Consider the following 14261-nt stretch of genomic DNA (forward strand, 5'->3'; position numbering starts at 1 on the left):
GACCTACAAGGAGACCTTAGTCAAGGTAATCACAGTCAAGGCACTAGCATTAAAGAATTATCTGAGTAAATTCCTGGAACTATTGGGCAGACAAAAGATAAAATAAAAAAAGTTTGAATGTACTAAATATTTAGTCTAAATTGATCAAAAAACAGTTAAAAATTGGGCTCCAAATTAGATTGTTTCTGTTGTCTTGCTCCTGTACCCCCTTGCTATCCCAACTCAAGAGCATGCAAAGACAGGGAAAAACATTTTAATGTTTTAAAGTCTCCCTCAACAAAAGGGGGCAGGAAGGATATAGTGTGAATCTTTAACCTGCATAACTGAATGAAAATTAGGACTCAGTTCTAATTCTAGCTTTGTCACTGTTTGACCTAAGAACAAGGTAAATCATTTAACAATGCCTCAATTTCTTCAACTCAAATGGGAAAATCTGTTAAGAACAGACCTCACAGGAATGTTTATCTAATTTAATAAGTATAAAACTTAGTAAGTGCAATGTTAATTGAGATGTTTTTTTTTTAAGAAGGCTTTGACATCCTTAAAGTTGGCCCTGATCTTGAGCTAAGGAGGGACACATTAGACTCTAAACTCAACTGTGATTTTTGGTTTTCATTAGCTTAATTTTAAAACTTCAAAAACAATTCAGATCTCTAGTAAATTGGCAATGTTCCAACATGTTTTTTTTTCCATAAAGTTCGAAATTCAATTACTTACTTGTCATTAACAAATGAATACATCAGCAATCGCTCATCTATAAACTTCTTCCATTCTGGCTTTTCATTAGCCAGATCCCTGTAGTTATCATTGGACACAATGATACCATCGCTTTCGAAAGCCAATTTTACAATGAATCTGTCATCATAACACACTACTCTTCTTCCCTGAACACGTCGGGATGGAGTGAACACCAGAATCTTCTCCTTCTCTAACTTACGCAAAATTTCTTGATCTGGAAACAAAAGACAAGCAAAAATTCAGTTACGGGGGAAGGAGGGTGGCGCATACATACAAAATGCACATATATACACACCATATATTACATTATATGTATTTGCATATAAACACACATATGTATGTAAAATGTATTCACCAGTGCACACATCGGCAGTAGGATCTTTTTAAACAGCCCTTTCTGATTGACAAAGATTTATCAAGCCACACTTTAAAAAAACAAACATTCTTTTCTGAAAGGTTACAGAATTTAAACTGTATGTAAAATGAAATAAATAAAAACACAACTTTGCATTTTTATTACTACTCTCTTAGGAACAAATAGGTCATCATTTGAAAGGCTAATCTGACAAAACTTAAGTTGAGAGAGAAAAACACTATCATTGTTTTGGAATAACCACTGTCACCTTCTATGAGCACACAGAGTCAGGACTATTTTTTTGCACGAATGTGCCTATTTTTTAACTCATGGGGAATCAATGAAGGAAGAGAAGTAACAGGAAAAATGTCTTAAAAGGCAATGGAAGATGGGCTTCCTCATATCTATCTTAGCAGTGTGATAATCAAGGCTCAAGGAGAGAAACAGAAGTTGAGTTGCAGGTTTGCAAGGCCTGCTTGCCCTCAGAGTGTATCTGGCAGCACAATTTTCATCCTTGCTTGTGACTGATTGGATATAGGACAAGAGGCAATTATAACAAGTGAGTGGCTAAGGGAGAAAAAAGGAAAATACCAGATGAAGAAGTGCTTACAGTGACACTTTTCTTCATTGTTCCTTCTGTGCTACCTATAGCCAACTGTTCCTGAAATTATTAAACCAGCTCTGGACCACCCCGAATCAAACAGAAAATCTTCTTTTTGCATTCTTATAAGAGCTGTTCACAATGTGGTCCCTTCCTACCTCTGCAGTATTCTTATATTGTATGCCCCTCCACTCACTCTATGATCATGCTACACTGGCCGTCCTGCATTTCTGAAATATTCTCTCTTCTATTCTACGTCCTAGATTCCCAGGCCAGTTCCTTTTTCTACAGAAGGCCTTTCTTGGTCTACACTGCTTACCTAGTGCCTTCCTTCTGAGATTACCTTCTTTTTATATGGTCTAAATCTTATTACTTATATTAAATGTATCATAGCAATTTGTGTCCTGTCTTCCCCCATTAGAATGGGAGCTCCTTGGAGGCAGGAACTGCATTTTTCTTTTTTTTTTTTTGTATCTCAACATTTAGTAAAAGTGCTTGGTACTTAATAAATGCTTTTTTATTAAACTGACTGTGATCCATAGTGGTGTACAGAATGTTATCTGTCTATGTTCTGTTTATACAATGTATGGCTGTGGCTCTGGGATGAATCCAACAAGCCAATCAGTGGCAAAAGAGCCAGGTTTCCTAACTCTCAGGCTAGCTCTCAGGTGCTGTTATCTACCTCCCACGTGTTAAAAGGTTGAAGAGGAATCTTACAAAATTAGTTAAAAGGTTCTACAATGAAGCAATATTTACTTTTCTAGTTAACAAAGGAAAGAAGTCTGGAAAGAAGGTCTTCCTGTCTCCAAGACTGAACCAGACATTACGCCATGTTGCTTCTAGAGTTTTCACTTAAATTCTGGTAGAGCAGGATCAACATTTCCTTGTCATGTATTGGTAAGTTAGTGATCTGGCAGCTATGTTTTATTTGATGAAAAAAATCAGTCTGCGCTTGGCAGGTGTGTGATTGTGTTCATGGAAAGTTACTTAATTTCTCAGTAGCCAAAGCAATGCTAAGATGGTCACAGTGAGGGAAGTTTCCAGAGCACGAGTTCACCACCCAGATGAACTCACAGGGTCAGGCCGCTCCGTCCTGCCCTGGAGCTTACCTGTGATGAGAGCGTCGGGTCTTGACTGCTCTTTTCTCCAGGCAGGAACAAACACCGTAATATCTTTGTGGCCTCTTTCCAAAAACCAATCAACAGCCAATTTTATTCCACGGCAGGAAAATACTTCTTTGTTCCCGTGGCTGAAAGACATTATTTCAGAACACTTGAAATATTAAAGTCAACAAAATTTAAAGTTCCTATTACATTTCAGTCACTTTGCCAGGCTATGGGAGTTATGCAGAGATAAATAAAATAGCCTCTACCTTCAAGGATCATACAAACTAAAAGAAGAGAATAATAAATGCACACATATGAAGGACCCCGAAAGCACAAGTAAACTACAATCCAAGTCCACCACAGGGAGGGAACACTTCTAGATGAAGAAAACAAGGAAGACTACTTGGAAGAGGTAGTATTTGACTGATCTTCAAGGAAGAACAAGTTTTTCAGTCGAACACAAGCTTTTCGAGGATGAGGAACTATTTTTTTTCCCCTTTGTATCTCTAGAACCTCACATGGTACCTGGCACACAATAGTGATTGCTGAAATGAATTTCAATTGGTGGCAGTGAGGGTGGGAATTGGCATTAAAGTACATGAAAGAGTGTAAATGCACAGAGGGAGAAAAGTATGTTAGAATGGCGAATAACCAGATTTAGTTGGAATACAGGGCTCAGGTCGGAAAGTAACTTCTTGCCTAGCTCCACCCCCAACTCTACTCTTCAGTCCAACTCCTTGTTTAACTGTTCCAGCAGCCTCCTCACCCTGGAGTTGCCTCTGCCCCTTTGTCGCCCTCCTTGAATCGCTGAGCTTCTGCCAGGAATGCCATTTAAAGAAGTACTCAGGCCAGTCATGTTCACTTCTTTCTCAGCTCTGCTCCAGAATATCCAAACTTTGCTGCTGTGAGGGCATGCCACCCCTCAGCCTCCTCTATAGCCCTGCTCCCTTTTCCATATTGTCCTCCATTACAAGGTTATTAGCTCCTTGTGGGCAGGGACTGGCTTTCTTTTTGCTTGTATTGTATTCCCAATGCTTAGCACAAAGTTCTTGGCACATAGTATGTGCATAATAAATGCTTTATCCAGCTAAAATAAGGCTGGAAACAGAATAAACTATTTTTAATGTAGTTCACATCTCTGCCTATTGAAATCCTTTCCTTATTTGAAGGCTTGATTCTGGTGCCATATCCTCCATGACCTCTATTCCTTTTCCCCCACCCAACTAGAGCAAAATCCTTCTTCATGCGTCTTTGTTTGAGCCCCCCCCCCCAATATGTACTTAAAAAGTTAGCAAACAGGACAAACTGGGAAAAGCCAAAAAATTGGGAAACTTTTTACAAGATGAGAAAGAGATAATTTAATTATAGTTTTCAACATCAGGAAGGGTATTCTCCAGAGAGAGAAGACAAGCTTTTCTCCATCATCATTCACAACACAACCATAGAAAATGGGGTTAAACAGCAACATAAAGAATTTAGGTCTGTTCCAAGTAAGATCCCCTTGGTAAAAAATGCAAAATAATGGAACGGAATACCAAGAAAATCTTTCATTTTCAGGAATTTTCATTTTCATCTTAAGGTACACCCTGGAGTGATCCTATGAGTCCATGATTAATGTTAACAAGTATGGAAATGCAGCACATAGAACCACTAAGAGACAGGTTCCTTCTCTTGCATAGTTAAATTACTTAAGAGAAACACACTTTGAGTCCCTTAATGAACACACTTGGTTTTCTTTTCAGTAATTTAATTTTAGATGAAGATTACTAACAACAAAAGAATATCCTGAATTGTACTGACACTCCAGGTAGCAAAAAAGAAAATGCTTTGATCAAAGAATGATCAGCACAAATTACAGAATTTCAGAGCTGGAAGGGCCCTCAAAAAGATCACATGGTACAACCCTACACCTGAACCAGAATCCCCTCTATAACATACCCAATTAATGGTTATTCAGGGAAAACCCACCGCTCAGCTTCCCATATTCCTTTTGGAAACAGTGCTAATTATTAGGAAGTTTCTCCTTGCATCAAATCAAAATTACTTCTTTGCAACTTCTAACCATTGTTCTTAGTCCTTACGGTCTAGGGCCAACTAGCGGATGTGAGATACATATTCATTTATATAAGCATTTCTTTAGCACTATAAGTTATGTTTATGAATTACCATAACCCAAAGATCAAGAAAAACCTTTTCCTTTGATCAAAAGTTTGAAAGATAAGGATGTAATGCCTTTCAAATCAAAGACACTTGTTTGGTGTGTAATGATTCAGTCACTATCTTAAGAGTTTAATGTACCATTATGGAGATCATTCCAGTAATGTTCTAATTGTAATGTACTCTGTGGGGGAACACCAGAACTTTCTAGTGAAAAGCCAACCAAATCTATAAAAGGCTAGCTAACAGGCTAAACTGGGTCACTGGGTATTTAGTGGCTATGGGTATAAACACAGAGTTGAAAGGTGCCCAGAACCATTCTAAAGATCCAGGGCAAGATTAGTTATTTCTGACACTTTACAGTCATTCTGGGAGGAGCATAAGTTGAGGGCAGTGAATGAACAGCTCATGGTGCCTTCCAGAAGTAGATAATGACTATCCATCTAACGTCCAAAGGGGAAGTTAGCATTTACAGACTCCTCTGGAAAACAAAGCAGAACTAGGCCACTGCAGCTGGAAGGGAGTTGGGAGATACTGCAGTAGAAGGGGCTTTACCTAGAGGAAGGACCTGGGTCTGAATCCTGGCTCTGGTACTGACTACTTGTGGCCTTGGATAAATTATTTTATATCCCTGTACCTCAGTTCTTTCATCTGTAAAATGGGGGGGGGGGAGGGGAAGATTTAGATCAAATGACTTCTAAGGTCCATTACAGTTTCATAATATATGAGCATTTTACAGAGAAGGACCCTAAAGAACAGAGGTGAAATCATTTATCCGAGGTCACAAGGCCATTTAGTGGCCAAGTAGAACTTAATCAAAGGCCTACTGACTCCCTGGAATTCAGGGCTCTTTATACCACATCTGCTAATTTGTTACTGCTCTTCTGCCAGAATGTCAAAGTAAGAATAGTCAAGCATTTTAACTAGAAGAGACCACTTATAGGTGAGCCAGATATTGCCCTACAGAACACACTGCCTGACTCTGAATACTGTTAAGGGAGAACACCTACTGTCTAGTACCTATACTGATACTCAGTAACTGTATGCCACTAAGCAATAATGGTTTCTGGGAATCTTTTTCCTCATCTGCAAAATGGGTGCATGAAATCTGCATACTCTTTATAAACATTAAAGTCTATACTTTTAAAGTACTAGGCAAAAGTAAAGCACTGTACTTGGCAGATAACAAGCAGTTAAATGCCCTTCCTTTCCACTCCATCCCATAAAAAGCAGGGGGTCCAGTGACACTAACTTAATGCTCATCATTTGTAGCCATATACAGAAACTCCTTGAATAATAAATGTAGATTTACTTTAATTCTCAGAGATCTTAATAGGAACTGATGCATATACTTAAACATCAGTATGTATTTATGTGTGGAGCCACATTTTCCTTGCCTTTAGTAGTGTACCTCTCATTTCAAGACTACTAACATAATACTACCTTCTGGAGGTAAAAATTAACTTGCCCAAAACTCCTAACATCCAGACCATGAGTAGAACATTGAAATCTAGTTTGGTAGGTCGGGGTTTTGGGAAGGGGATAGTCAACTATTTAATTAGGATTTTTGTGGGGAGACAGGGGGCAAAGGAAGGAGTTTGGTTATGTGGTTTCATTCCTGTGGGGATTTCCCTATGTTGAAATTTTGACAGACAAATGGCACAGTGGATAGAAATGGGTGCATGGGGAGTCAACAAAACCCGAGTTCAAATCCAGCCTCAGACACTTAAACAGCTGTATGACCTGGGCAAGTCACTTAACCTCTGTTTTTCTCAGTTTCCTTAAGTGTAAAACAGTGAGTGATAAATGAGATGTTAAAAAAAGGGAGAGCTTAGAATAATGTCTGGCACATAGCAGGTGCTCTATTAAATGCCTGTTCCTTACCCTCTACCAATCTTCAACCTGGGGCATTAGGTAATTTGCCATGGTCACATAGCTAGAATAAGATGCCCTGAATGTTGGTTTTTTGATTCATACTACAGAAGGAATCTGAAATAATTTATTTAAGCAGTGACTTGTCTGGAGCCCCACTCTCCATGTTTGTTGGCCAGGGAATAAATGAACGAATGGGTTTTGCTGCTGTATGTATACAAGACCATTACCCTCTCCCTCTACTCTGCATTTTCAACAGGGCACAGTAACAAAAATCATCATTTGGTTGAGTAAGCAATTATTAGGCATTGTAAAAGGCAAATCATGGAAATGAAGTGTCAAGGTCCTCCTTTACATGGACTGAAATGGGAGGATTAAAGTCAAGCTTAAGTTGGAAGTTCTGGCTTAAGTCAAAAAGGAGTGGCCTAAAGCCCTTGATCAAAATCTCACTAACTGATACCATAAATGGTATGTAAAGATTGAACCCTAGGTCAAACTCTATTTGGAGTCAGGGGAACTGGGTTTTGAATCTTAGCCCCATTACTTACTATGTATGACCAGGGTCGTTAGCATACAAATGGTTAACCTTTCTGGGCTACATTTTAATCTTCTATAAAATGAAGGGCTGATGATTTTGAATATTATTTTTTCCTTACCTGTTTTATTGGGGGCTGAGGGAAAGGAGAAGGAGAGAACTAGAGGTAGAAGAGAAATAAAGAAGAAGAGAGTGACCTTGTATAATGAAAAAGGTATTATACTTCAAGTCAACAAAGATAAGAATTCAAATCCCACTTCTGATCCTCTTTAGGTATATTATCATAGAGAAGCTATTAAACCACCCTGAGATTTGGTCTCCTCACCTGTGAAATAGGGATAATAAAACCTGCAGTATTTACCTCTAAGTATTGATGTCAAAAGAGATAATGAATTTTATAGAGCAAGTACTTAATAATAACTGACATTCACATAGCTCCTTAAGGTTAATAAAAATTATTATTGCTACAGACTGTTTTGATCTATGTATGATTAAGAATTAGAAGACAGTTTAGCTTTAGGCCTCAAAATGACAGTGCCAGGAATGGTAAACACATGTTCCTATCAAGCCTAATAAATACAGTTCTACTGTTTTTCAACAAATTATAATGTTGAAATTATACTAAATTATATTTTATACTTAAATTGTACTAAAAATTCACTCTGATTCAAAGAAAGTGGACAAAATTATCTTAACTCAAACCACTACAGCTGCAGTTACCATCCTATCTTATTCTGTAGTTAGAAGTATTAGATTGATATGAAATCTTGATTTGTGTTTTATTAGTAACTTGAGAGCCAAATTTTGAAAACAGCTCTGATAATTATATGAGTAATTATGTTATATAGTAAGATGCTATTTATATGTCCTAAGATGCATCAAGACATGGAGAATAAAAGTAATTTTATAATGAAACTGTTTAGTTTATTAATTTACTATTAGATTAAAGATCCTATGAAGGGCACAAGATAGGACTCATACTTAGGTAACATTTTCAAAAAAGATAATTGGACCATTCACATCTGATGTTGAAATGGCCATATTTCCAATACAACTACTTCCAAGAAATAAAATGCCATGCAAAATTACAGATGAGCCTCCCTTTCAGTTATACATTGTCATTGTCCTATAATGGGAAGTACTATTTCACAATTATCACCTATTCACTTTCCTGTGGTAAAGATTAGTGATTGAAAAGAAATTTGAGAAACCCAGACAAAAAATTCAATAAGAACATAATTACTCAGACTATTATACAGAATGAAGGAATCTGTTAATAAGAATGGTATCGAGGTTTCTAATATTCCTTTCTTTGATTTTTTTTTTTACAAATTGATTTTGCCACAGGCACTGGAATACTTGCAACAAATTTAGTACAGCTGAAGTTCAATTACAAATATCATACAAAATGACTTTTGAAACCAGTACAATCCAATAAGTATTTACTGACTGTCTATTATATGCCTGAAAGAGCTGTGCTAGGAATTGTGGAGCAAAGGAAAAATGATAAATAATTCCTAACATCAAAGAATTTACATTCTATTAGAGGAATGCAACATGTAAAGAGAGAAGCCTATACCTGATAATTTGAGACAGAAAACAGCATTTAGGGATAAAGAGCAGGCTTCCATAAGAGAGCAGAGGCGAGGGAGTACATTTCAGGCACTGGCGACAGCCTATGCAAAAAGCATGGTGATGGGAGATGGGACATCAAGTTCAGGTATTAGAGGATAAGTCAGTTTGGTGGAAATGTAAACAATGTGTGGGGAGGCTAGGTGGCGAAGTGAATACAGCACCAGCCCAGGAGTCAGGAGGACCTGAGTTCAAATCCAGCTTCAGATACTTAACACAAAAATTAGCCTGTGACCTTGGGTAAGTCACTTTGGCCAAATTGCCCTCCCTTCCCCTCTCCAAAAAGAAAGAAAAAAAAAAGAAATGTAAACTATGTGAAGGGAATAGACATGAAATAAGTCTGGAAATATAAAATCAATAGATCATTAAGGCTTTTAAATGCCGAGCTGAGTAGTTGTTATTTTATCCTGGAGGGAATAGGGAATCAGTAACAATTTGTGGGCAAATAAGTATGATTCTGGGGGCTGCTGCAATTGTCCAAGGGAATGGAAACGATTGTCTGAAATACAGTGGTAGCTGCATAAATGTAGAGAAGGGACAGACACAAGATACCTCATGGAAACATTTGGACAATTTGAGTAGCTATGGTAGGTGATGGTGAGGAAAGAGGCCAGAATGACTCTAGTCCCTGTAAGAGAAAAAGGAAGTTTGGTGGAGGACTTGGTATTGAGTTGAAGGAGGAAAGGTAATGAATTGGAGATACTTATGGCACATTTGTTTGGAAATGTCCAATAGTCAATAATATAGGTCTAAAGTTCTTCAGAGATGATAATTTAACTCAGAGAAATAAATGAGCCTGACAATACTTGGTGATCTTTTGAATTATTAAAATGAAGAATCTGAGATCGACAAGTTTCTTAAAAGTCTATGTCCGCATAACATTCTAAAAAGTTCAGACTTAGGAATAACAATTATTTTGTAAAATATAAAGAAAGACAAATAAAACTTTATTTAAATTCAATACTTTACAATTCACCCTGAAAAGTGAATTTTTTAAAGAAATGCACAACACTAAGAAGCACATTTCAGTACAAAAATGAAAGGTAAAAAAAAAAACTGGGAGATTCTAAATAATGAGAAAAAAAATGTTCTTTACATCATCTTTGTGGGCAGGAGAAGCACAGTGAGGAATAAGGAACACTTAACTGTCCAGTAGGACTTATAAGAAAGTATTTTAAAATTGTTTTAAGAAATTAAAAAAAAAAGTCATAGACCACCACTAGGGATAGTCAATGATTCCTTCTGCAGCTAGGAAAATTGACTTAAAAAAAGAGAGAGAAATCATTACTCTCTCCAGGCACTATTTCAAGAGTTATGTTTTGTTTTGTTTTTTTCTGTAATTGCAACCACAGAAGTAGTTTGCACCTCGTTTCAGCTATTGAATTAACATCTTATCTCAGTTCAAGTTTCTTTTGAGCCTTGTATCAAGTCTGTTAAGAAACAGAACGTGTGAACCCCACAACTTGTAAACTCCTGGGGAGGAGTTAATGACCATATATAAGGAGAACCCCAGGCTGGAGACAGCAGAACTGAAAAGAGGACTCTTGTGGTGGCAGAGTCAAGGAGAAAACTTGTGGTATCCTGGCACTCTGTCTGCTCTGTCTGTACTGATGTTTGTTTGTGATACTTTGTACAGAAGCCCTGAAAGAGGATTTTTTGGTTGTATGTTTACAGAAGTCCCAGAGGAGGGTTTTGGATGTCCTCAGACTTCACTAATGATTTGTGCTGACCTCCTGGACCTTGTTTGTGGGTCTGTGTTAATATCTATGTTTATGATTTGTGTTGAGTTCTCAGATCTTGTTGGTGGGTCTGAGTTGATTTCACAGGCAGATAGTGAATTGATGATGGTGCTGGCAATGTGTTTGATTATTACTGTGGCTCTGTCAAGCTTTGTCTTCCTAGAAACAGGAACTGTGAAGGGCTTAAGGTGGACTGGACACTGTGAACTTCAATATGGAATGGGAACTGAATGAAGAACTGGACAAGGAGTTGGACAAGGAACTAGGAGCTGCCTGCCTTTGAACCCAGGTGACAGCTGGAGATGGGACCATGGAAGGGGGAACCATGGAAACTGAGAGCCAGACTCAAAATAAGCTGAAAGATGACTTTACTTGGATACTGTGTATTGACTAAGATTATGATTTACTGTGACCTAGGGGTGGAGAACTTTGACTTTTGTATTTTGTGAATGAATTAAGGATTTTGTGATTAACTAAATGAATGTACTTTGTTGAAAACTATGTGACCACTTTGGTGAAAACTATGTGGCCATTTTAGTGATAAGTTGTTGAGTTGTGACATGGTGAATGCTGTATTTTGATTTTCTATGAATGTTTTGCTCTGATTTGTTATCAAATAGAGAGCTCACTATACTATGCAATCAGAACCTTGAAAGTTATTCACAGCAGCAGTCCTCTGGAGAGCTGCTCATGTGTGGCTTTACATTTTCCTTAATTGCGTTATGAAGGGGAAAAAAACAAACAAACCCATTCTGCCAACCAGATCTAGAACTGAGAATTCTGCAAATAGTAACTGTCAAGAAAATGCTGAATTTATTCTGTAGTGCTCCTGTGCACTTCTCCTATGGTCAAGTTTTCATCAATCCAAGATTGATAGATAAGCATTTTATTTTCCTGCCAATTGTGAAAAAATGAGATAGTTTTAGAGCACTTTGCAAACCTTAAAGCACTATATAAATGTTAGCTATTATTACTATTATTATTGTGAGGTAGTTTATTTCTAATATATTCCTCTTGCTTATGAAGCTCATGACATTTTTACTTTCTTTTTTTCAGGTGTCATTTATATTAACAGAAGACTATACTAAGTGATGGTATAATGATACTTTCTGAAGGTAAAGATTGGCACTAATTCCTATACCATTAGTTACATTGATGGATAAAACAATGGGCTCAGTCAAAAAATGGGCTCTTTAATAAAGGTACTGCATAAAGAAAATTTAAGGCTTTAAAAATGTTGAAGCCTGGGGGGCGGAGTCAAGATGGCGGAGTACGACCTCCCTGCAGCTCCAGCTCACTTTCCCCAATTCATGTAAAAAGGGGACCCTAAACAACTTTGGAGCTGCAGAACCCACAAAATGACACAGAGAAGCTAACATCCCGCTGAGGACAGTCCAGCAGGAATTGGCAAGTGCAGTGCTTGGGGGCCCACCCCCACATTGAGGCTTTAGCCCCAAGGCCAGCCAGACCAGCCCCCAACAGAGGGATTCCAGATTAGCAGCAGCTGTGGCCTTTTCCAGATTTATCGACACACAGAAGTGAAGGACAAAGTGAGAGGTCAGTGCAGTCTGGACTTCGGGATCCAGTAAGTGGGAGTGTGTGGCTTTAGCCCCTGGGGCGAGAAGCCCCTGAGACTACAATACAGCCAGCCAGCACTATGTGGAAGCTTCAGCTCCTGGCCTGCAGAGTGTAGGGGGACCAAGCAGCAGTCTGAGGGGTAATCGCTCTTGCTTTAACCTTCTTGGATCTGGATTGCAGTCTAGGGTAGAGGTCCTGGGGTGTGTGTCCAGCTTGCCAGAGCGTGTGGAGATGTCAGAGAGGGCACCCATCTAATACCTCTGGCAGCTGAGAAAACCCCTGCGTTTGGGTCGAAAGCTCCCCTGTCTGGTGGCAGAGTCCTACTGTGGCAAAAAGCCCAGGGGTCAAGTGACTGAAGGGCGACATGACCAGGCAAAGGAAACAAAGCAGACAGAAGATTCCAACATTAGACTCCTATTTTGGGGACAAAAAGGAGCAAAGCATGGAACAGGAGGAAATCAGTGAAGTCAGAACTCCTGCACCAAAAGCTTCAAAGGAAAATAGGAGCTGCTTACAGGCCATAGAGGACCTTAAGAAGCAGATAAGAGAAGTGGAGGAAAAATTGGGAAGAGAAATGAGAACAATGCAAGAAAATTATGAAATGAGAGTCAACAGCCTGACTGAAGAAAATAATACCTTAAAAAACATACTGACTCAAGTGGCAAAGGAGGCTCAAAAAGGCAATGAGGAGAAGAATGCCTTAAAAGTCGAATTTGCCAGATGGAAAAAGAATCTCAAAAGCTCACTGAGGAGAATCATTGCTTCAGAATTAGACTGGAGCAAATGGAAGCTAATGACTTTATGAGAAATCAAGATGCTGTTAAACAGATCCAAACAAATGAAAGAATAGAAGGCAATGTAAAATATCTCATGGGAAAAACCACTGACCTGGAAAATAGATCCTGGAGAGATAATTTTAAAATTATTGGACTACCTGAAAGCCATGATCAAAGTAAGGAACCTAGAAATCATCCTCCAGGAAGTTTTCAACTTCCCTGATGTTTTAGAACCAGAGTGCACAAGAGAGGTTGAAAGTATCCACCAATCACCTCCTGAGAAAGATCCCCCCCCCAAAAAACTCCTAGGAATATTATAGCCAGGTTCTGGAATTCCCAGACCAAGGAGAGAATATTATAAGCGGCCAGGAAGAAACAATTTTAATATTGTGGAAACACAATCAGGATAACCCAGGATCTGGCAGCTTCTACACTGAGAGATCGAAGGGCTTGGAATATGATATTCTGGAGGTCAAAGGAGCTGGGATTAAAACCAAGAATCACCTACCCAGCAAAAGTGAGTATCATATTTCAGGGGAAAATGTGATCATTCAGTGGAATAGAGGACTTTCAAGCATTCTTGCTGAAAAAACCAGAGTTGAATAGAAAATTTGACATTCAGATACAAGAAGCAAGAGAAGCATGAGAAGGTAAACAGGGAAAAGAAATCATAAGGAACTTATCAAAGTTGAACTATTAACATGAAGGGTATATATATACACACCGTGTTTCCCTGATAATAAGACACTGTCTTATTATTTTTTTGGAAAGAAAAACACCAGAGGGCTTATTTTCAGGGGAGGGCTTATGTTGTCCTGCCTCAGCTCTCCTCCCCGGCACTGCTCTCAATGGCGCCAGCAAGCAAATCACTGGGGAAGAACAGGATGACGCGCTCACTGCTGCAGCTCTGATTGGATGCAGCTCGGAGCGCGGCGTGCGTTTCACGGGGGGGTGGGACGGTGCATACAGAGGGTAACGTAATGTAGTGTATAACACAGGGGATCACCTTCACTACAGTAGCAATCTCAATAGGGCTTATTTTCGGGGGAGGGCTTATTTTAGAGGAATCTTACACAGTAAGGGGAGGGCTTATTTTCGGGATAGGTCTTATCGGGGAAACACGGTATAGATAGATAGATAGATAGATAGATAGATAGATAGATAGATAGATA

The 14261-nt window shown here is 38.7% G+C and overlaps 1 protein-coding gene across 2 annotated transcripts in view; it reads right to left on the reverse strand.

The window, feature by feature from the left end:
- Positions 1–14261, reverse strand: part of ZC3H12C (zinc finger CCCH-type containing 12C) — a 96387-nt gene that overhangs the window by 9708 nt on the left and 72418 nt on the right. For both annotated transcript variants that reach the window (XM_069080643.1, XM_069080642.1), the window contains exons 3-4: positions 2804–2943; positions 718–952 (exon numbers count right to left, since the gene is read on the reverse strand). In XM_069080643.1, the coding sequence (XP_068936744.1) occupies positions 718–952; positions 2804–2943 (375 nt within the window). The remainder of the gene's footprint in view (positions 1–717; positions 953–2803; positions 2944–14261) is intronic.

Source organism: Petaurus breviceps, unplaced genomic scaffold, assembly GCF_028583685.1.
Source record: "Petaurus breviceps papuanus isolate PSGF00001 unplaced genomic scaffold, PetGlider_PUasm1.0 91133, whole genome shotgun sequence".
NCBI lineage: Eukaryota > Metazoa > Chordata > Mammalia > Diprotodontia > Petauridae > Petaurus > Petaurus breviceps.